The sequence below is a fragment of the Magnolia sinica genome, chromosome 3 (assembly GCF_029962835.1).
Source record: "Magnolia sinica isolate HGM2019 chromosome 3, MsV1, whole genome shotgun sequence".
NCBI lineage: Eukaryota > Viridiplantae > Streptophyta > Magnoliopsida > Magnoliales > Magnoliaceae > Magnolia > Magnolia sinica.
The window spans coordinates 23,940,454-23,965,939 of NC_080575.1; the positions used below are offsets into that span (position 1 = coordinate 23,940,454).

At 42.2% G+C, this 25,486-nt stretch overlaps 1 protein-coding gene across 2 annotated transcripts in view; it reads right to left on the bottom strand.

The window, feature by feature from the left end:
* Window positions 1-14,101: 14,101 nt before the first annotated feature.
* Window positions 14,102-25,486, bottom strand: part of LOC131239711 (uncharacterized) — a 44,517-nt gene continuing 33,132 nt past the window's right edge. The window contains exons 4-6 of one of the 2 annotated variants that reach the window (XR_009168338.1): window positions 16,301-16,403; window positions 14,993-15,118; window positions 14,102-14,684 (exon numbers count right to left, since the gene is read on the bottom strand). Coding sequence is in view for 1 of the 2 variants with exons in the window: in XM_058237548.1 (XP_058093531.1) it covers window positions 14,581-14,684; window positions 16,301-16,403 (207 nt within the window). In the remaining variant the exon portion in view is untranslated. The remainder of the gene's footprint in view (window positions 14,685-14,992; window positions 15,119-16,300; window positions 16,404-25,486) is intronic. The other variant, XM_058237548.1, reaches the window with a different exon arrangement.

Below are 25,486 nucleotides of genomic sequence, written 5' to 3' on the forward strand. Positions count from 1 at the left end.
ATCTCTCTTAGCATGTATACGCATCTGAGCATAACCTACCCCTTTCATGCCATTTCTCCTCTCTTCTCTCCCCCTTGAGTGTCCTCTCTTTTTCTCACTCCACATGCATTGCATGTGCCACTCCAAGTTTCAATTAGTGTATGCACTTGTACAATATTTTTAAGTAGTTGCATGTGAAGTGTCACATGTGGCTAGCGGGACCCATAAATTGGACGGTTGAAAGTGCCTACACATAGTCACAATATCAAACTGTTTCTCCACTTGTATTTTCCACTACAAAATAAAATCTGGCGTGCAAGCATTTGCAGCAGGAATTGGTTATGATTGAAGGTAAGGAAAGCGACTTGTGCCGGAAAAGATTCAACAATCGACACTTATTCCCCTTTGAATGATGGTGTATTTTATTGAAGAAAACTACGAGCTGTCCATTAGATAAGGGCCACCATGGCTAAAAATCAGTCACCAATTTACTTTTCAGGTAAGACAGAAAAATGATATATGTTCGGCCATTAAATGGGACCCACTTGATGAGTGGAACGCTATCATACATGAGATAGGACATGTCATGGTGAGGTCTAGCTTATGAGTGGCTTAGATCATGTGCATGTGTTGTGTTGGCACATGACAAAACTATCAAACAGTGCATTTCAAAGGTTCCTTAGGTCCTGCCTCATGCACCCAATGTACACGCAACAACATGTGCCAATTGTTCCACATGGCTGTGAGATCTAAGCCGTCCATTATGTACACTCAATATATATAATACACTATTTAGATTTTATGCCTATGTCATAGGAGATGAGGGAAGTTAGCCACCCCGACTAGAGAATCGATACCAAGACCTAAGTGTTGAAACCAGGTGTCGTCACTAGGTCTACTACTTATCTATGGATCAGGTGTAATCTCCAAGCTAGTTAATTGATGCTAATTGATTCTCTTTTATCTACATATATTATAACATCCATGTATATATAGGACAGTGGGCCTTAGGAGGATTTTAATGGTGTGTATTCAATCACTACTGTTTTCTTGTGGTGTGGTCCACTTAAGATTTATATTCCCCTCATTTTTGGGATCAAGGACTAAAATGATCTGTAAAAATGGATGGATGGCATGGATAAAACACACACTGCATAGTGGGGCCCAGATAGCACCGACCACTAGCCATAAGGGACTCTAGCCAAACTGCATCAGTAAAGATGGTGGGGCTTATCGTTTTGTTTGTGACAAATCCAATCCGTCCATCCTTTTTCCCAGCACATGTTATGACATCAGCCCAAAAATGATTCAATACCCAAGTGGACCTTACTAGAGGAAACAGTGGGGATTATACAACCACCATACCAAGTAGGTTTTGTGATAGGCTAAGATTTTATTTATTTATCTGTTTGTTTGTTTGTTTTCAGTTTATCATAATGGGAAGGACTTTGTAAGTGGTATGGATGACATATGAGCATTAAATTGAACCCAGAAAGGTTTCAACGTTAGCAATTTCTTTGGTGAGTTTTTCCATTATAAGTTGTTTCTAAATAAAGTGGGATGATTAAATAAGTTGTACACGTGTAATACATTGGAGCGATGCGCCACATGTCTGAAAAATATAGTTTGTTAATTAGATTAGGTCCCATGTAAGCATATTAAGGATTTTTATTTTATTTTATTTCGTAATCAATAATATAATATTCATTTACAAGAAAAGTGAGTTGCTAAAAATCCATTCCAACAATATAAATTCCACTTACATGTGTGGTTCCAACGATGAGGATCATTTATTAATTTTTTAGTATATAAAATTTTATTGGTGGGCCATATTTGATGAACGGGCTGAATCTATAACATCTAACTGATATTATACTTATGTAAGACTCGATGTCAAGTATCTTCATATGTAATGCATTACATGTGCAGATAATTATATATATATATATATATATATATATATATATATATATATAGAGAGAGAGAGAGAGAGAGAGAGAGAGAGAGAGAGCAGTGGTCTCCTACAAACAGTACTACACAAGATTTCATGCGCACTAAGGCATTCACATAAGCCGTAGGAGACTTCATGCACATCGAGGAACAACAAGTGAATTAATTTGGATGGTAAGCATCCTTGCACACTATTTCCATTAATGTGCCCTACCTAAATTACGGATCATGCTGATGTTTGATCCCTACTGATAATTTTTTATCACCCACCTCATGGCTGAAGTGGATTTCACATACATATTGAGGTGGGCATCCCCAACACATCCTATTGGCATAGGATGGCAGGACTAACAGGATGTGGATTCCATTATGCATGTGAACGTCTACCATTAAAAATTGTAAAGGGCCATGTAAGTTTTGGATCAAGCTTATAGTTGTTTTTTTCCTTCATCCATGTCTTTAAGATCTTACCATCAGGTTGGATGACAAATAAACATCACTGTGGGATCTAGAAAGGTTTCAACAGTGAAAATCATTATCCCCACCGTTTCCTATGATATGATCCACCTGATCTTTGGATATGCTTCAATTTTGGGCACAACCCCTTATATTAGATGAAAAAATGGATGGACGGCATGGATAGACCACATACATTCAAGGTGGTCCCAAATGAGTTTACTCAGTAAAATAAGAGTGTACTGAGTAATTCAGTACGCAATCCAATTTCACCAATACAAACCTTGTTATTGGTTGTGCTAGCTCGTGGCCTGCACAATGATTCATGTGTTTTATCTAAGTCTATCCACTTTGCTAGCTCATTTTATGACATGGTTCAAAAAATGAGTTAGATCCAATCTAAGGTGGACCACACCACAGAAAACAATGGTGATTAAACGCCGACCATTAAAAACTTCCTAGCGTCCGCTATAACGTTTATTTGATATCCAACTTGTTGATTATGTCATACAGACTTGGATGAAGGGAAACACAAATATCAGCTTATTCTAAAACTCTTGTAGCCCTTAAAATTCTTTTAATGGCGGGCGTTCAATAACTACATTTTCATGTGGTGTGGTCACATCAATAGTACATATGTATAAATTTTTCATTACGATGCATGAATTTTAACAAGCCAGATAATGGTTGGAGTGGATGTCACACAGGAATCACAGTGGGGTCCACCCTCAACCTACTGTCTAAGTAAGCCGGCCTCACTTCTCTGTCTCAAATGATTAGAATGAAGATTTAAGATATATATATATATATATATATATATATATATATATGTGGGAAAAGGTACTATGCGCTCGAGCTGACAAGACCGTCCCATGAGGTCGAGTTATGTGGGCCCCACCGTGATTCTTTTCGAACATCTACCCCATCAGTCAGATGCACTATTCCATCGTGGGCCTAGGTCACAAACATCAAGTCAATCTGTGACTTGTGTGGGCCACACCACATACAGAAGTGGAGAGGGGTCGTGCACCATTAAAACATTCATAACCATTTTTTGGGCCCACCAAGATGTGGTTTGCAAATCCAGCCCATCCATTATGTGTGTCCCACTTGGATGAGGGTTCAGACCAAGTTTCAGACGCATGCAAATTTCAGGTGGGCCCCACCTAGTGCTTTTATATGTTTTAACGGTGTCTTCACATGATTTTAGATGGTATGGCCCACCTGAGTTCCGTATACGGCTGATTTTTAGGATATCTCATAATTTAAAGGGGACCCATCAAATGCACGGTGTTGATGGTCGACACGCATCACGGTGGAGCCCACACAGCTCGACCTCACGGGAGCTTATCGTGAGGTCAAGCGCATAGTACCTTTTCCCATATATATATATATATATATATATATATATATATATATATATATATATATATATATATATATATGGGAAAAGGTACTATGCGCTCAACCTCACGAGTCCGTCCCATGAGGTCGAGCTGTGTGGGCCCCACCGTGATGCGTTTCGAACATCTACCCCATCAATCAGATGCACCATTCCATCATGGGCCTAGGTCTCAAAAATCAAGTCAATCCGTGATTTGTGTGGGCCACACCACATACAGAAGTGGGGAGGGGCCGTGCACCATTAAAACATTCATAATCATTTTTTGGGCCCACCGAGATGTGGTTTGCAAATCCAGCCCATCCATTATGTGTGTCCCACTTGGATGAGGGTTCAGACCAAGTTTCAACAGCATTCAAAACTCAGGTGGGCCCCACCAAGTGCTTTTATATGTTTTAACGGTGTCTTCACAAGATTTTAGATGGTATGGCCCATCTGAGTTCCGTATACGGCTGATTTTTGGGATATCCCATAATTTAGAGGGGACCCATCAAATGCACGGTGTTGATGGTCGACACGCATCACGGTGGGGCCCACATAGCTCAACCTCACGGGAGCTTATCGTGAGGTCAAGCGCATAGTACCTTTTCCCATATATATATATATATATATATATATATAGTCCGCACTTGAAAATTTAAAGAGCCTTATGATGTGCATGTTGGGTGGTTGAAGATGTATGATTGCACATGTGGAAAATGCGGGGTGCTTGATGATGTATGGTAGCACATACAACAAATATGTCACATATACATTTAGCATATGGAGCAAATGCGGGGTGTTTGATGATGTACGGTACCATATACAATACATACTTCACATATACATTTAGCACGTTGGGCTTCTAGAGATGAGGCCTTTTGGTGAAGCTAAGTCAATTTCGGGCCACCAAACGCTGCAACTGATGAGAAGGACCGGGTGGGGGCAAATGTGACACATGAAGATAACTTAAACTAACTTCAACATTGCACGTGATACATTTCTAACACTTTGAGTATAGACGGTGATCCTGTAGCATGTGTTTACCACGAAGGAATAATAGTCCAATATGTATCATAACATAGATAAGTAGGCCTCAAACTTTAAATGTTTTTTTTACCAACCTAAAAGGAGAGTGAACTCTTAATGCTACAAAACATTTAATGTTGCTAAACAATCCCTTAGTTTATACAACTGACTAGTGGGCCTACGATCTTGAAGAAATGTACATCTGAAAATATATATATATATATATATATATATATATATATATATATATATATGATCAAGCTTCCATGAACCATTAATTGGCTTGTTTTATTCTGTGATCCAAATGATAAATAAACAAGCATGATTTAACACAGAATCAGACAATGGGACCACTTAACTCGTATATAACACCTAGAGGCCATGGTTAAGAGACTTGGCTACTTGACCTTATTTATTCTGCCCTCAGTCGCATCATGACTAGATCAAGATGGGGGGTGAGTTGTGTATAAAATTGGACCAGTTCTAACCAAGTCCCGTGGTCTTGTAAGAGTCACATCAGACTCGCCATACATACAGGCCAGGCTGATACATTAAGAGTAATGACTTAGAAAATATTGGTTAAGGACAATGAGATCAGTGAAAGGATAATGTCTCATCTAAGCTGGCATGTAATTTAAGTTATTCGTATAAGTGGTATTGCATGCATTGCAAATAGAGAGAGGAGTAGAAAGAAAGAGATGGTTTTAAGTTGTCACACATTCTCTTTAATGATGCATAGAGGTTTTCTTTGGGGAAATTTGGATGTGCTGATAGATTCATGCGAGAGGAAGTCCAAATCATGGATCATTAAATCTTAGATATGGACTGTCATGTATGTTGAGATTTTATGTTTGGACGTCTATTTAGAAAGTCCATGGTTGTTGAGATTTTGTATGCGGATGATACATATTGCAAGTCCCTTCCTGGAGAGAGCACTCTTACATAGATTGACAAGCCGAGCTAACTAGCACGACACACATGCATAAGATTTGAGACCCTGTAATAAGTGGGTACCAGAATGTGGACAGGGATTTTAGAGTGCCAAGTTTAGCTCAGCTCGGCTCAGTTCAGCCCCACTCTCACGCAGGGAAGGACGTGAGGTTGAGCACCATCTTCCTCAAGAGGATAACTATTCCGAATCCACGGAACCTCTCTGGACTCCTCACAGAGACTTCTCGAATCCACCAGGAAAGAAAGCAGAAAATAGAAATAAATTCTAATAAATTCGAAATTGATTAATGAATGAATAAAAACAAGTTCACAACCCTTTAAATAGAGGTACCAAGCAATGGGAAAGAAATCAGAATCAAACTACAACTAAAACTCCTAGAATTCACGACTTACTATAAATAGTAAACTTACTATTTATAGACGGTTGTGATATCTACTAGTGCGCAAGGTTTTCGGCCAAAAATAGTAAGTGTCCTATTTGGCTTCACCAAACCGTATTATGAGATTGCCCCTTAACGCAGGGAAGGACGTGAGGTCGAGCATCGTCTTCCTCAAGAGCTCGCGTCTTATCCCGCCCAAGGTGTCCACTAAGGTCACATTCATGTAGCTCTTGGATTATCTGTTCCCTTAACGAACTGTTGGAGATGCACAGTCGATTTCCCTTAAAAAGGAACCCGTCTTGCATATGTAAGTTGCCAGGGTGACCTTCTTAGCATCTAACCCATGCGTCCTTGAAGTCATCGTTGTCGGCATATATGTCTTTGAGACACTCAAACTCGACGACCTCATTGCTCATAGTGACTAACAAAGTTGCACGGCGACTCACCGCATCAGCTACTTTGTTCTGTTTCCCTGACTTATGTTTTAGCACGAACATGAATTCTTACAAAAAACAAGATCTATCTAGCATGCACACGGTTAATGTTAGCTTGGCTATTAATGAATTTGAGAGTTTGATGGTCCGTGTAAAGTATGAATTCACTTTGAATCAAATAATGTCGCCAATGTTGCAATACCTGTACCACCGCATACAACTCGATCTCATATATAGACCACTTCTTGCGTGCATCGCTAAGTTTTTCACTGTAGAACGCTACCGGCCTACCTTCTTGAGACAAAACTCCCCCAACCCTAATATATGAGGCATCACATTCGACTTTAAACAATTTGTCGAAGTTGGGAAGTACAAGAACCGGGGTCGTGGATAATCTGCGCTTGATTTCAGCAAAGCTCCTGTCGGCTTCGTCAGTCCACTAAAGCTACCCTTTTTTCATGCAATCTGTGATTGGTGACCCAATGGTACTGAAATTTTTCACGAATCGACGATAGAATATTGTCAGTCTATGAAAACTTCGCACTTCGTGAATATTTGTGGGAACCAGCCATTCTCTGATTGCCTTCACCTTTTTCTCATCCACCCGAATACCCGTGGATGTTATGACAAAACCCAGAAACAATAGGCTATCAGTCATGAAGCTGCACTTTTTTAAATTGAGATACAGTTTATTTTCAGTGAGCACTTGAAGGACCTTCTTAAGGTATTCCATATGGGTGGTTTTGTTTTGACTGTATATCAAAATATCATCAAAATAAACCACAACGAACCGTCCAATGAAAGGTTTCAGAACTTGGTTCATTAATCTCATGAATGTGCTAAGCGCATTCGAAAGACCGAAGGGCATGACCATCCATTTGTACAATCTTTTGATGGTCTTAAAGGCCGTTTTCCACACATTACCCGGCCATATTCGAATCTAATGGTAGCCACTCCTTTGGTCCAATTTAGAGAATATTTTTGCACCTTCTATCTTGTCTAGCATATTGTCCAACCGTGGTATAGGAAACCTGTATTTTATAGTGATTTTATTGATGGCTCGATTGTCGACACACATGCGCCAACTCCCATCTTTCTTTGGAGTTAATAGAGCTGGTACGACACATAGGCTCATGCTTTCTCGAATAAGACCCTTATGGATCAGCTCCTCCACTTGCCCCTGCAGAATCTCGGACTCATTCAAACTCATTCGATAATGAGGACGATTGGGTAAACTGGACCCGGGGATAAAGTCGATATGGTGTTGGATATCCCGCATGGGGGGTAACCCATCGGGAAGGTCATCGGGCTAGATTTCTTTGAATTCATGTAACAAGGGCCTTAGTCTTTTAGAGATGATGGTAGGCTTGACTTCTTCTCCTTTTACAATTAATGTATAAGCCTGTCTAGTTTCTTTGGATTCTTTCACAATGTCTCGTATGGTTAAGAGAAAACGGCCCTCCACTTTAGAAGTTTCAGGTGGTCCCTCTGGATCCATAGGGGCCAATATAGTCTTTCAGACGTCCTCGACGAAGATATATATGTTATCTTGCCCTTTATGAGTGGCGTCACGGTCAGATTGTCAAGGTCAACCGAGTAGTATGTAATATGCTTCCATGTCAACCACATCGCATATTACTTCATCATTATAATGTTTGTCAATTAAAAAGGATATGGTGCACCGTTCAGGTACCTTTGTTTTGCTGACCTTCTTGATTCAACCGATTGTATATGGGGAGGGATGACGCTCCGTTTTCAATTGTAATTTTTCCACCATGACCTTGGAGATGATGTTCTCATTACTTCCACCGTCAATGATCATACCACAAACCTTTTGATTCACCGTATACCTAGTGCAGAAGATGTTATGCCGCTGTGGATGCGCTTCTTTTTTTGGCACATATAATAACCGCCTCACGACAAGCGACTCGCCGCGATCTTGTTAAACCCAACTTGAATCATCTGCCTCATCCTCAGTGGTATGCTCCTGTTCTTCAACATCTGGATTTTCATAGGCGTTATCAGCACTACCATCATTGATGGCGAGGTTCGCCACTTTTCGTTGGGGACAAGTATTTGATAGGTGGCCCGGTTGGCCACAACGATAACAGTTGTCGGGCCTTGGTCGAGCATAAGGGTTCAGGGTTCTACTTGGACCAGCAGCAGTTGATACACCCCTTTGGGGTCTAGCTTGCCCACTTCCCTGATCTGGGCTCTCAGACGTAGGAGGTTGAATGCGTGCTCCTACGAGCTCCTTCTCCTTGGGCTGTAAAGCTCCCTGGGGTGGACCTGCCGCAATTATCCTTGCGGTAGGATAGGTCCGTGTGTTAGGACGTTCAAGTTGTGTTTCTGCCCGAGTAGCCAACTTGATCGCATCATTCATCATTCAGACGGACTGAATCTGGACCCAATCCTGGATCGCCATACGTAATCCACCATTGAATCGGACGACTTACTGCAATTCAGTCTCGACCAAATCGTTACGCGCCGCCAGGCGGTAAAATTCTTCTGCGTATTCTCTCACCAACCGACTACCCTGTCGACAATTTTGGTATTGTTAGAATAACACCTAGTCGTAATCGCTAGGGAGGAATCGGGCACGTAGTAGCTGCTTCATCTATTGCCATATGCGGATTGGTGCTTTCATCTACCTGGTTCATGCGAGTTGCAGTTGTTCCCACCAAGCTGAAGCTCCTCCTTTCAACTTGTAAGTCACAAGCTTGACCTTCTTTGCTTTAGGAATATTTATATAGTCGAAAAATCGCTCAACTTCATAAAGCCAATCGAGGAAATCCTCAATGTGTAGTTGGCAATTGAAGTTAGGAATATCAACCCGCATCTTGAATTCTCGATCTATTCGATCTACTCGATCGCCGCCTTATCCGGGGTGTTGGAAGATTATGTCATCGATCTCCTCCTCACTAGATTCCCCTTCCTCAGGAATGACTCTTGGATGCACTGCCGGTACTATCATGCGATCAGAGCGATTACGAGTTTCAACAATTGGAGGTGGAGGATTACCACCAGGAACACGGAGTTGCCCTAAGGTTTCCACCAAGAGATCCACTATGCGGTCGATAAAAGCCTGCAGCCCTTGCATGGCTAGCCGATTCTTTTACTGCGCTGCTTCAAAATCTGCCGCCATTAAAGGTAAATTCTCTGGAGCACCGCCCATGGGATTGTTGCCCGACCCGTCGTTAGAAGCCATCTATCCGAGGAAAAACCTCGCTTTGGTACCAAATTGACACAGGGAAGGACGTGAGGTCGAGCACCGTCTTCCTCAGGAGGATAAATATTCCAAATCCACGGAACCTCTCTGGACTCCTCACAGAGACTTTTCGAATCCACGAGGAAAGAAAGCAGAAAATAGAAATAAATTCTAATAAATTCGAAATTGATTAATGAATGAATAAAAATGAGTTCACAACCCTTTAAATAGGGATACCAAGCAATGGGGGAAATAAATCATAATCAAACTACAACTAAAACTCCTAGAATTCGCGACTTACTATAAATAGTAAACTTACTATTTATAGACGGTCGTGATGTCTACTAGTGCGCAAGGTTTTCGGCCAAAAATAGTGTCTTATTTGGCTTCACCAAACCGTTCTCCTAATTTTTCTAAGCTCTTTTCACTTTGGATGCAACTTCCAAAGCCCAACAGATGAAGAGTTATACTCAAACTAAAACTTACTATTTATAATAAAAATGAAATTAAAATAGGGAAACGACCGTCGATCTGACGGTATTTCGCAAATCCGGCTTGGGTAACCCGACGTAGCAGGGTTGGTTGGCTAAAGTAGCTCGTTCTACCCCAAAATCATCTATTTTATGTCAGATAACTCATTCCGGATTGTGAGATAAGCCTGATTTAAGGTCTGATGGTCTGGATCACTTCTGTCGTCGACCGGGCCTTTTCTGATCCATCTTGGCCATGTAACTGTCCGCAACCCACTCTACATCACACTCTAACCCCAACTCAAGATCAGCTTGGTCGTTAAGTTCAACACGCTAGCTCATCTCGGCCTGATGGTTCAAGCCGAGCTAAGTCGAGGCGAGTCAAGCTGAGCTATCTTTAGTAACAACTAAAAGCCTAAAAACAGGATATGAATGATACATGTAATTTAAAAAATAATAAATCCAAAAGTGTCATTCATTCAACACCCTTAATATTTTAGAAACACATATTTAACAAAATATAACCAATGTTAAACCAATAATTTAAAAGTGTAATCCATTCAACAATATCAATAAAAACAAAATATGAATATTTAACCTCCAAATAGATGGAGGTGCAATCTCCCCTAAACTCTTGATCTTATCATCTTTTGTATCCTCAACATCAAAAGTGATACCACCTCAAATCAACCGCAACCAATATTGTGTACAAACAAGCACTTAAATTATTTTTGGTGCAAGAGAGCTTCAATACTTGCTCACGACCCTACTTTTCATGCCTACTCGCGGTGAATGCAGATTCTGATGCTATCAGAATTGATAAAATGTCGTGTACCAACAACAAGAGTGTAAGGTATTTTACTTCACGCGCTCCTATTTTACCCCATTCCAAAACTTCAAAATCTGTGCTCGAGGCCTACACGATTGGCTCGTAGAGATATATGTGTAATTCTAACTCGGTTGTATGCTCGTTTAATTTACCCCATGCCATAGACCTCTTCTTCCATTTACCCAAAGCTGAAGCGTTTATATTTTCCATCATATCTCCCTCCACAAGAAGAAGAAATGTGGTTTACATGTTGTTACCGGGGGTAGTTGAGACTTCTTCACAAGTCATCATCTATAAATATACATATAAGAAACACGTGAGATTTTTTTAAATCCATTTCACAATCTAAATGCACAAATCCAATTATCATGGATTTCATCAAATGCCTAATTCAATTCAAATCCCTAATTAGGGATTTGATAAAATCTCTTCACAAAATCAAATCCTTGATTTGGAATTTTTTATTAAAAGATATTAGAAAGAAGGAAGAAGAAGAAGAAGAAGAAGAAAGTGCGGAAGAAGAATCCGTGCGAAGAGGAAGAAGAAGAAGAATTGAGAGAGAGAAAGAGAGAGAGAGAGATAGAGAGAGAGAGAGAGAGGGAGGGAGGGAGAGGGAGGGAGAAAGGGACAACAAGTGTGAGAGAGAAAGAGAGAGCATACCTTGAGAGGGATGGGGATTGAGGTGGCCGCTTGTGTGTGCGGGTCAAGATAGACAAGAGAGGGACGAGGTCACAAGGGAAAGGAAATGGAGGTGGCCGTTTTTTCAGGCGAGTTTCGAGAGTGAGATGAAGAAGAATTTTTTGTACGCAGAGAGAGAGAGAGGGTTTCAAACTTTCAAGAGAGTGGGAGGCGAGCTTTACTCGCGTCTCAAGCGAAAGTGGGAGGTGATCCGAGCCGTCGTTAATCCTTTTAATCTAATGGTTCTTTGCAAACGAGCGCAAATGACACACACGACATACGCAGGTGAAAATTTTACATATTACGTATATATTGAGAGCGAGCTGAGTCGATGTCAAGCCGGGCCACCCACTACTCGACCTCGGCTTGTTTTTTAACGTGCTGAGTCAAACAGACCTCAGCCCTGAATCCGCCTTTCCAGCCGAAGCCATCCAAGCTAAACCAAGACCAGCTGAGAGAGCTTATCGAAGTAGCTCTACTCGTGTACAACTATAGATGTTTTGAAGTTAATCATGGCAAATGGATCTCTATGTACAGCCATTTCTTTCCCTGCAAATGTGTCCCATGTACAGATATCATGTCCCTTCAAAAGGTGGGCCGCACCATGATAATCATCACCTGGTATGACAAATAGGCTAATCCACTCATCGAGCAGATCTCGATATCAAAATTGACGGACAGCCAATGGTATGTTTGTGCAGTGGTGTGGCCCGCCCAATTAGTGGACCGGATCAGCAATCATCATGGTAGAGCCCACCTTCCGCAGCGGTTTGGGTGGACCCCTATCGGGCCTACTGTGATGTATGTTCCTTACATTCACACTATCCCTCCATTTCGACAGCTCATTTTAGGGAATAATCCCAAAAATGAAGCAGATCCAAATCTTAGGTGGACCATACCACAGGAAATAGTCGTGATTGAATCCCCGCCATTAAAAACTTCATGGCGCCTTCAGAGCGTTTATTTGCCATCCAACCTGTTGATAAGGTCACAAAGACCTGGATGAAGAGACTACACAAATATCAGCTTGATCCAAAACTTTAGTGGCCCATGAAAAGTTTTTAATGGTCGATTATCCCTGTTTCCTGTATGGTGGTCCTGCTGCATTTACGGATGGAATGAGTACATATAAAGCACATACATCACGGTTGGCCCCACGGACTGGGATCCGACCCGGTATTCTGCACATGCGACATGTTGGCTGGAAAGAAATGGTTGTGTGCGCCGTTGTTGATTGTTTGGCGTCTCCCACATATTAGCTCCAAGTATAGTAAAGATCAGGAAGTGCCATGATAAGAACCACAAGATCTTCAAGGCCAGGACACATATAGCATCCTCCATATACATAGTTGACGCCTAAGGCTTGATGATCCAAACCGTTGATCTAGTGGACCCAATGCGGAGGGACCATGCCACCAAAACACCCATATTTTAAGACCCAAATAATCCGATTTTCGTCTCTGTTGAATTGAACAAAGGCCACTGCTGTGTGTTAAAAAATAATAATCTTTGCTGAACCTTCTTTGGGTCAGTGGATGACAGGTGAGGATTTCTCACATCAGTAAAATTCCAGGACATTGTTCATTTCAGATAAACAGTCTGGATCAATGAACATCGAGACCACTTGTACAGAAACTGAGGATACAAAATTAGAGCTGTACATAAGTCGAGCTTGGCACAGATAGGCTCGGCCAGAAGCCAACCTCAGCTAGAACTCAGCTTGGTCCTCTAGCCTGACTGTCCAGCTCGGGCAAGTTGAGCGAGTTCAAATTTGTGCTTTCGAGCCAGTTTGAGTCAATCTGGGCAAGGGGAGGAGGCAAATAAAGAGACGAGGAGAGTAAGTGAAAGAGTACCGGGGGGATTGGGCTTGGTGCTCGGATCAGAGGGATAGGCCAGAACTTCAGACAAAGAGAATGAGAGAGAAATGGGTGAGGCAGTGGGTTAGGGTCGGGCCGCCTGCTGGGCACTAGAGAGAGGAGAAATGGGGGGTGGGTTCTGGACGGGCATTGGACAAGAGGAGAAAGGGCCAAGGGAGGGGTTTTGTTTTTTAAAATTAGGGTTCTAGATGGCCGACCGAGTATTTATACCTGGTCAAACCTGATCCGAGTCAGGCTCAAGCCAAGGACCGATCCAAGTCGAGCTTGGTCCAGCTCGGACTCGGCTCGAATTTTTTGAAGCTCCCAAAAATTAGTTCTACTCAGCCCGAACCCAGTTTCGAGCGAGTCGAGTCGAGCTTTATCGAACCGAGCCAAGCGAAATTAATCGAGCTGACTCAGTTCGTGTACAGCCCTAGATACAATACATCCATGGGTGTTACCACGAAAGATCAACAACTCCAATAACAATGAACGGCGACTGAAAATGGAGAAAAAATATACATCGAACATTAGGCCCCACTTCATGACATTAGGGACCACACATCAGGGCCCACCATCATGACATTAGCTATTTCATTTGCATGTAGATGGGGCCTACTGCATGAATGTCAGGTCCTCTACATTGGCTTTTGGTTATATGATTCTAATTATATCTCTACCTTATGACTAAAGATGAGTTTCTTTACATTTACAAATATCCCAAACCAAACATCAATAACAACGGCAACATTCATGTATCAAATACAGCACCTGATATGATCTGAACTCAGTTTGTCCAGAATGGAACCCGTTCATTTGCCTGCTGGAATCTGGATGTCAATGCTACTGCTCACGAGCTTTTTCACGATTTTCCTGGGAAGGTTTATAAATTCTCTCAACATGACGAGAACCCGCCTATCCATAACATTGCAGAATATCACCTTATCTCTTTTCATGTATACTGATGGCAGCCTGCCATTCAGTCCCTTGAAGGATTGGGAAAGAATTTCTGGGTATCGAAGGGCTGAATCCTGGACACTGATTCACGGTCAAAACCAGTCCCCCTGTTCATTGGTGCAAATGCTGCAGCATGGTGTTTGGGAAAGGCATCAGAATGTAACAATGTTGAATTATGGATTATGGAACTTAACGACTGAAGAAACTGAAGAATGCAAGCTCTGAATGTTTAATGACTTAGGCTTTGCAAATGAATAAATAAAGATCTGTGATATAAATGCTCAGGAGGCTTGAACATGCTGTTTGTGCCTTTTGCCCCACCATGTGATTGATCTAGACTGTTCGCCTAGATGTTTGTATGCGGGCCACATGGCAAGAACTCACTGATCAGAGATCCTCACCATCCAAAGGTGATTCAGAAACTGATTACTCACATGAGATCCCATATGATGCCACGTGGCTCATCTACAGTGGGACCCTCTAAATGAACAGACTGGATAATCACGTTGTGGGGATGAAGGGGTGAACAGCTTCGTTGAGCCTCCATAGCATTTCTCCATCTGTAGTACTACAAATGAATTAAAACCATTCACCAGGCAATAAAAAGAAAAGCCGTAACAGGAAATGTTTAAATTCTATTAGTAAATGCAACAGTGCAGAGCAAACCATCTCTATCAGCCTCATTAGTGGTCAACTACAGTTCTGATATGATTAATAGAACAGTAGTGAAGACAGAAGGACTTTGTTCAAGGGAATAGATGCTGTCAGAGAACATGCCACTGGTTTTATATTTTGGTTGTATCAGATTGTTTGAGATGGCAATATGCTCCTAACATATGTACAGATAGAGCATGTAACTTGCTGATGAAAAAAGAAAAGACAGTAGGGCATATAACGTCAGGTAATCCACAGTGGCGGGGGAAGTGAAGGGACATCAATCATAACGGCAATCCCATCCAATTCACCTCCCAATCCATTAACTCCTTCAGCAGCCGCTCTAATTGGGATTAAGACTTCGAAGATGACAATGATGATTCGTGACCAGAAATATTACTAGAAGGGGAAAAAAATTACAGGGCTAGGCATGCTGCCGGATGATGGAACAACACAAAAACAGCGAGAGCGGCAGAGAAATGGTGAAATAGGAATCGAAATGCTAGAAAGAGGGGAAACTAAAAAAACAGAAAAGCAAAGAAAAGTCAGTATCCCGACAGAAACCACTTATCTATTATCTTGTCTACAACAAGAAGGTCAGCGCTAACTGCTCCTCGAGTAGCCAAACCATCCATCACATTGTTGCCAACTTGCCATCCCTGGGAACGACTGAAACAGATACCAGCTTACGAGAAAACAGATACATATCAGCCACCCTTGTGGACAGGGTAGGCGGATTTTCAATTCCTCACGGTATTGTAAAACCAAAATCTAGGAACGAAATAGCCATCTGTGGGGATTTTGGAAGGGGAGGGAATATACCAAGGTCTTATTGAAATCACTACTATTTTTACTATTTTATAGAAGTGAATTCTATCCTGAATAGCATTTGAGGGAAATGTTAATGATGAACCCAGAAATGAACCTCATGGATATATGAACATGAAACATATTGTCTAACACAATAGAAACTCTGAAGCCATCATGAAAGCTAATGAGATACAGTAACAGAAGAAATGATGATAGTATATTCAATTAAATGCTATAAGTATGAACAAAGGAAAGATATCAAATCACATTGAACTCACCCTTCTCCCTCATTCTTTTCTCTCTATCATATTCAAACTTATCCCGGATTTGGCCAATCTTTTCCCAACTGTCACCTTGTCTGTTCCGCACAAAACCTTGGTCCTGAATTCATGATCAAAACTCAGATACGAAACGATACAGCTTCCATAAATCCTTTAACACAATATCCAATCTGCAAGTCTTATTGTGATGTAGGAGGAAATGCAACCCTCTTAATGTTTGGACAGTGCAATGCAAGTGGCTTGTTTTCAATCATGTAGTGTCACTTTGACATTGAAGGCCTTAGGCATGGCTGTTCCTCTTCTACCTCAGGAATGATAGATTCAAATGCATTATATTGTGTGTATGCACATTCCAAAACAGGTTAAACATATATTATTTTAGCATTGATCCCTTATAAAAGTTCCAATATTCGGCACCAGTTTGGCAAGCCCCTTCACGCTTATTCCTTTACCCTTTTTGGCAAAAAGCTTGCAGAACATGGTATCTTTTTTTTAACTTTTCACTTTTTTATTTGTAAGAAACACAATGAAAAATACTCCAGATCTACTCCTGTAAGGCACTAAACATAAAAATATTTTTATGTCAAGGTCAGTTCCCAAATTAGCTGTTGCATGAAATGCTCCAAATAGAGAGATCATGCGCAAGGTTGTCAAAATCTTTATCGTACAGTAAATCGTAATAAGGGTTGGATTGTATTGAATCACAAATCATAATATTTTTTATGTTCTTTAAAAATTGAAGAAAATCTGCAAAATATAAATAAATGAGAAAGAAAAGCACTCATCCATTTCCCATCCATACGCACCATTATACTTTCATATCCATGATAGTGTCAGATGATTCTTGTCTTTTGTTTATTTTTGTCATTCAAGAAATTTACCTTAAAAAACATATAAGAATCCTTTAATAATTTTCCTTTTACCTTTCTTGAGCATAGAATCACAATAGGGAATTGGTATCCAGTTATATAGACCAACGAAAACCATCATTACCACGATATATATTGGTCAACATGATCACGACCATCATAAAAAACACTCTGGATAAGTCATACATCAATTTGGTGTTTCGACACATTCAGAAGCAAGAAATCATAAGAAAATGCACAATAATTTAACGTCGAAGAGAATATCCATCATGTAATCTCTTATAAAATGATTGACCTCTTCTAAACGATTCTTAAAGCCCCCATCAATTTAAAAACATAAAATGAAAGCCAAGTAAAGCTCAAAACAGAATAGAACAAGTAAAATTTGAATCATAAATCAGGATTTGAATTGTAAGTCATAAGATTCAAACCATAGAATCGTAGGATTCATCTAAAAAGGGATTCAGGGTGATTCAAATCATTTTGCTTAAGATTCGACTCAAATCATAAATCATAAATCGTAGGATATGCATCTCCCTCCCTCTCTCCAAGCAACTAGTTGTACGGCCAACTAGTTGGCGTGCGGGGGCCACCATGGAGTTTGTATGGCATCTTGTCCATCCAATAAGGTTGTCCCACCATAAAAGTAGGATGCCCAAAAAATCAGGACGATCCAACCATGAAAATAAGATGCACCACGTGAATGTGAGTTTTTAGGTGTTGTTTCATGGTTTTCTATGGGCTATCCCACCTAATAGTTGGATCAACCTGATTTTTGGGGCATCTTATATTCATGATGGTAAAATCTTAATGGACAAGCAAGATGTTGCACAAACACCATGGTGGGCCTCACATGTGAACTAGTTGGACGTACAATTAATTATGTCAACTAATTATGTGTGAGCATTGCTCATATATATATATATATATATATATATATATATATATATATATATATATGAGAAATGCTCACACACAACTAGATGATCCAACTAGTTCCTTAATTTAGGAAGAAATTAATGGTAATAAATGCTAGTAAGTGATGGAGAGAGAATTCAAGATACTTCGCAAAAAAGGGGTGGCTAGCTTGGGTGGGCCCCACATTAGTATTAATATAAAATCTACCCCGACTATCAGGTGTGTCATCCTATGATAAACCCAGGACCGGAAAATCAGCCCCACGCCTAGTTCAAGTGGACCACATGATTGGAAACGGTGTACATGAAAAGCTTGGCCTCTAAACTGCTTCCCTCAGTGTGACCCCACATAATCCTATATGGACCTGATTTTTAGGCCCCACGCCTAGCTTTTGGTTTGACATCTAATGGTTGGAGTAGATTTTACATACTCATCACGGTAGGCGTTGTAAAAATCAAGGGTGGACATTTCTCTCTCAACTATTCCATTGGTGTGGCCAACCTAAATCACAGGTCACCCTGATTTTTTATTTTTTATTTTTATTTTTGGCTCTGGTCCTAAAATGAAATTACAAATCTAATAGTTGGAGTGGATCTCACATACACATCACGGTGGGCCCATAAAAAATCAAGGTAATGGTGTATTGTAAATTTCTTTTAATGAAAAAGTTTCAAGTCCAACTAGCAAGACTATGCAAGACTATGGGTTTAAGGCCCAACCAACATATAATTTCTAACCTTTCATGTTTATATGACATCCAACCCATCTAATACATCGTCCATCATGAGAATTACATTTTGGAAACACCACAACAACCATCGAGTGGAGAAGACTGTTTCTCTAATCAACAACATATGAATATTGTTTTATATGGTGTGGAACACTTGATATGTGGATACTACTGAGCATTGCATTAGGCGATCCTCTTGGTGGGGCCAACCTATTGAAAGGGTTGGATTTTACATGAAATTAATATTTTCAAAGTTATCATATAGATGGATTGTAGCTAGAGGTGGGCACCAGACGACTCGATCCGGCTAACTTGACTCATCCGACTCGTTTCGATCCGACTCGACCCAAACCGAATGGGTGAGTCGGTCCGAACCGAGTACGCTTCACCCAATCCAAACTCAAACCGAGTCGAGTTCGAGTTACCTAGTAACTCGACTCGATTAGACCCGACTTGATAACCCTTCCCGCCACACCCTACCCCGACCCGATCCCAAAATCTCTCTCTCCCTCCCTCATCCTCCTCATCTTCCAAGCTCGACCTCTCTCTCTCTCCCTCCCTCATCCTCCTCATCTTCCAAGCTCGGCAACCACCCACCACCATCACTCTCCTCCTCCTCCTCCTCCTCCTCCTCTCTCCTCTCCACTCTCTCGGTCTCTTCCTCCCTCATCTCTCAATCCGACTCGATGCCAACTCGACCCAACTCGGTACTTCTGACCGGATTGGACTCGGTTCAGATCTGTCCAGACTCGGGATCGAGTTCAGGTCAGGCCTATTTCAAAACCGGATCGAGTCGAGTCAGCCCTAACTCGGTCTGACTCGACTCAATGCCCCACTCTAATTGTAGCTTGCAGTCCAACCGGTTGGACTAAAGAACTCTTTTTGAGGGAGGGGGGACTAAGGGCGTGTTTGGTAACGCTGAAAATTTTGACTTAATGCGGAATCGAAAAGCACTCAGCATTTAGTTTTGTTTGTTAACAGGGAACGTGGAAAGCGCTCCGTGTATTTTGGCTAAAGTTTTTCAGCAATGAAGGTCTAGCTTAATGGTGAATGGAGAATGCGTGAAATTCCACTAGCGTGAGTGTGTGGGGTGTGTGTGCGTGTAAAAAAAAAAAAATGGAGAATGCGCTCCTTGTGTTCTTTTTAAAATTTTCAAAATTACCTTGCACTTTCTCCTTTGCATAAAACATAACCCAACTTTTAACGTGTGGCATGTCTCTGGGCCCAATATGATTTACATGTTAGATCCACACCACCTATCAACTTTTCTATATCCTCTACGATCATGATCCCAAAGAATGAGGCACATCCAAACCTCAAGTCGACCACACCATAGAAAGCAGTGGGAATGGAATGACTACTGTTAAAACCTTCTTAGGGAACACTGTGAAGTTTATTTGCCATCTAACCTCTTCATAAGGTCACACAAATTTCGATGAAGGGAAAACACAAAACTCGGCTTGATTAGAGGCTTATGTGGCCCCAAGAATTTTTTTTATGATAGGCACCCAACTCCTACTATTTCTTGTAGTGTGGCCCACTTAAGCCTTAGATCTTGCTTGTTTTTTGTCCTTTTCCCTAAAATGATATGGAAAAAATGAATGGACGGTGTGGATAAAGCATATACATCACGGTACGCCCCATAGAGCCCTTTGATAGGACCATCCATCTCTAGCTAGACCAAGTGGGGGTAGTTCGCAATCCCACCCGGATTTGGAGGGAGCGGATCAGGTGAGACCCCGATCCACTAAGGTGGTGGGACCCCTAACTATGGGCCCACTGTGATGTATTTGACTACATCCACACTGTCTATCCATATTGGAAGCTCATTTTAGGACATGATCCAAAAAAATGAAGCAACTCCAAATCCCATATGGACCATGGTACAGGAAACCGTGATGATTGACCATTAAAAACTTCTCGTGGGCCACAAAAGTCATGGATCAAGATGATATTTGTGTGGTCTCTTCATCTATGTGTTTGTGTCTTTATCAACAGGTTGGATGACAAATAAACATTTTGGTGGAATCCATGAAGTTTTTAATGGTGAGGATTAAATCACGATTGTTTCCTATGGTGTGGTCCGCATAAAATTTGTGTCAGCTTCATTTTTGGGATGATGTCCTAATATGAACTTTCAACAAGGAACCTCATTTGAATCTCCTTGGGACGGGTTAAGGTCAATGATATCGGTGTTCTCCATCAGCTTCACGGTCGCAAGTGGAAGAATCTCCAAGCCGTTGAAGTTGTTGCGGAGCCTTGGTTGCTAACCCTTCAAGGAATGGTGGATCCCCTGATCTTCAACCGAATGGATCAACTCTAGGGATTTGGGGACCTAGAGATTGGGAAACCGCATGAGAAGAGAGAGGGGCCCTTCTACGATTATAAGACGGAGGGGAGGAAGAGGAAGATCTCGAATCAGGGCTGGAGATTATCAAAGTAGGGCAAAGTACAGTTATGGAGTAAGTTGGGGCTTGAGGTTATTCGTTGGAAACCTTCCATATTCCTGCAATCATGGAGACCTCCTCCTCATCTTCCAAAGTTATGGGAAGGTGTTAGATATCTACATACCTTGTTTTCCAAAATCCTCAAAGCCAAGAGGATATGCTTTCGTCCAGCTCCAATACGAGAGCGAAGGTAGGGCGGCAATGGGAGTTCTCAACGGGCAGAGAATTGATGGGAGGATCGTGCAAGTTTCAGAAGCCAGACCCAGGTCCATGCATAGCAAAACCAATAAGGAAAGAAAGAGGAGCTCCAGTCCGAGAAGAGGTCACCAATCGCCCCTAATGCCAAATCCCCCACAGTCCTAAAACTATGCAGAGGTTCGCAAGCACAGGGGACCAGCCCACTCCTACGAGCAAATAACTCCTCTGGGAGGGGAGGACAGCGACATCACCACGGTGGCAGATCACGAAGCAATAGCTTACAAACTCAAACAGCTACAGCTCGCATTGGTAGTTAAATCCTCCGGAGCCTCGGTCTCGATTCTGCAACTAATCAACGCCATTAGAAAATCACAATTCGCAACATCTACAATAGATGTAGTGAGATTATCCCCAACACGATTCCTATTAACTCTAAAGACCGAGGAGGAACTCCAGAAAATCAAGGTTGATCTCTCATTCCACAGAGATATGGGAATTCATGAAGTGAACCACTGGACCCCGTGGGAATCCTTCGGAGAGGACGGACTGTGGATTAGGCTATTCGGGATCCCAGCCCACGCTTAGATGGATCTTCTTGATCTCAAAAGCTATTTCGGTAGAGTTATTATAGTGGATACAACCAACAATTTCAGCATTTTTCAAGCATTCGCCCGAATTAAGGTGCATCTGAGGCCAGGAGCTGATATGGGAAAGGTCCTCAAACTGAAGGTCGAAGATAGAGTCTACCCGGTTTTCGCTGAAATGGAAGGCATCTTGCAGGCCAGCACTGGAGATCAAAACCTCGTTAGAGACTCCCAAGGAGTGCAGGAATCAACCAGAAAATGGGTTGAAAGTAGCTTCAGGCCAGGGCAAACAGATATCCATAAAGACATTCCTAGTGTTCGATGAAATGTCTAAGAGGAAGGCCAAGAGAATCACCCTCACTTGTTCGAGGAATTGTCACAATAGGAACATCCCAAGGAGCAACTGATAGAAATCTATCTGAATGACAGGGGAAGGAACAATTCAAACTCCGAGTAGGGAGCAATACCAGGAGAATCGAGAGAAAAGAAGGACAGACACTCCTCCAGCGAAGTCCCCAAATATCTGCAAGGGAGGGCCTATTGAGAATGAAGAAATCTACCCAGGGTTAGTACCACATTAGAGATACACTCCAGAGGAAGATCCAAGGGATCTCCCACAGGCTAACATTTCAGAATTGCATAGCTAGGTAGAACAGATAAAGCAAGAGGACAATGACAGCCACACTCGGATAGCCAAGGAAAACTGGAGGGTGGCAACTTGTCTTGTGAATTTCCAGAGGCGTTCTCTTTCTGCTGGTAACTCCCCAACTTCATCTTCAGATTTGGAAGTAGGTGGTCTCTCCCAAGAATGGGGCATCTCTGTTGTCCCAACCTCTGTGGGGAACAAGACCCCTCCAGATAATATTCCAGGTGTGACGGGAGATGGGCACAGCAGAAGGGGAATTGAAATTGATCTATCCCCGTACTTTGCCACCGAGTCGGCCCGGAATCTCCAAAATCAGGTTCCTGAATCAGTTCATGACCCGGTGGATAGGATAGAGGAACCTGTAGGAGATGAATGCCTGGAAAACATTCCAATCAGTCAGGCCTTCAACATAGCAGATCAGAGGCCTTTCGACAGAAACTTTCAGAAGGAAGATCGGAGGAATCAATTGGAGGCTCTTCCAACCAAGAACAAGAGAAGGAACCGAATCATCCTTAAGGCGAAAGGAAATTCAGAGACGGGGGACTGGTATGGAAGACTAAGAAGGCTTAAGAGGAGGGCTGTGAATACGAGTTGCATCACAGATGGATAGCATTCTTATTTGGAATGCCCGAGGAGTGGGAAATGCCCCCACTTTGAGGACAGCCTCTAGAATCATCAGAAGGCATAACCCCTGGATCGTAGCCATTCTCGAGCCCATGCTCAAAGAGGAGAGGAGAGTGCAGATTGGTCTCAAAGTGGGTTTCCAATCCTCTTTATCCAATGCAGAATCTGGTGGCAAGATTTGGGTATTTTTCAAAAACGCTATTTCCATTTCAGCTATTTCTATTTCAAATCAGATGTTATCAATGTCTATTAGCTTGCAGAACTCTCAATTGCCCATCAGGCTGTCTATGGTCTATGCTCGCTACGACGGGTTCCAAAGGAGATCCCTTTGGCAGGATATAACAACGACCACCAGCTAGTCACAAGGGTCGTGGGCAGTTTGTGGCGACTTCAATGCGGTCACTGAAGTATCTGAGAGGAGGGGTAGCAGAAACTCAGATGCGGCTAGCTCGAGAGAGTTCGTGGAAGCCATAAACTTTGCGGCTCTCCTGGACATAGGTTTTTCAGGGAGTACGTTCACATGGAGCAACAATCAGTAAGGAAATGCTAGAGTTTGGGCGAGGCTAGACAGAGTTCTGATCAGTGTCGATTGGGCCTCCTTTTTCCCCAGGTTCAGGGTGGAGCACCTCCCTAGAGTCAATTCAGACCATGCGCCTCTACTCCTTTCGTTTCCTCATGTGATTCCCACTTCGGCCAGGCCCTTCAAGTTCCAAAGGATGTGGACTCCCCATGATTCCTTTCTCCAGGTGGTAAAGAGTGCCTGCATAGGGGAGGAAGCCAATCAGCCTATGATCAATGTTCTTCTAAAGCTTAAAAAAGTCAAGCGTCTCCTCAAGATATGGAACAAAGAAAGCTTTGGGAACATTCATCTCCAAATCAAAGAAGCTGAAGATTCGCTGGTTAGCATAGAGCAGAGGATGCAGTCTTCCTCAGACAGGGACCTTCAGGACCAATTGTCTCAAGCCAAGCAGCATTTGCAGAATATGGAGCTGAGGGAAGAAATATTCTGGAAACAGAAGTCGAGAAACTCTTGGCTGGAGGAGCGCGACAGGAACACTCGATTTTTCCACGCCTCAGTTTCAGACAAGATTAAGAGAGCAGAAATCAAGTCAGTCCTTACTCAGGGTGGGGAGCTAATTCAGGACCCCACCTTAATCAAAACGAAAGCGGTTAAATATTTCGAGGTAGCATTCAAGGCTGAAGGCTCACCCTCTTCCACTCCCCTCCTGCAGGCCATCCCGTCAATTGTTTCGGAAACCAATAACGAATTCCTTCTTGCCAGCCCCTCCCTTCAAGAGGTGCACCAAGCTGTCAACGCCCTTCCAAAAGACGGGGCTCCAGGCCCTAACAGCTTTTCTAGGTCCTCCCTCTGCTAGAATATTGTGGGAAGCGACATCCATAAAGCAGTGCAATTCCTTTTCCAAGGGGTTGATATGCCCAGGGCATTCTCTGCCTCTAATCTGCCTCATTCCTAAAGTGGCAGCCCTTTCCTCATTCTCAGACTTCCACCCCATCAACCTTTGCAACTGCATCTACAAGATCTTCTCCAAGATTATTGCCTCCAGGTTAAACAATCTGCTCCCCTTGCTAATTTCTCCAGAACAAGGAGCATTTGTTAAAGGTAGATCCATCGCAGAGAACATCGCCCAGGCGCAGGAGATGTTCAGAGATATCAAGAGGAAGGTGAGAGGAGGGAACATGGTGCTGAAGCTAGACTTGGAAAAGGCCTACGATAGAGTCGATTGGAGCTTCCTCAAGTAAGTCCTCAGAAAGTTTGGTTTTAGAGAAAATTGGATAGTTCTGATGGAAAAATGTTGGGCGAATAGCTGGTTTTCCGTCCTGGTGAATGGGGAATCAGCGGGGTTCTTCAAATCCATCAAAGGGCTTCGCCATGGAGATCCGCTCTCTCCTAGTCATTTTATCCTTGTTGCCGAGGTATTAAGCAGGGGCTTCAAATATTTAATGGAGCGTGGCGAATGCCACCCGTTCAAGCTCAAACAAGGCTGCCCAATTATTTCTCATCTTCTTTTTGCAGATGACACCCTGCTTTTCCTTAACGGCAGTATCTCGTCACTCAGAGCGGTGAAGAATTTCCTGGAGGAGTTCCAAACCGCTTTGGGCCAGCTAGTTAACTGCGGCAAAAGCTCTTTCTTTTGCTCTAATAAAA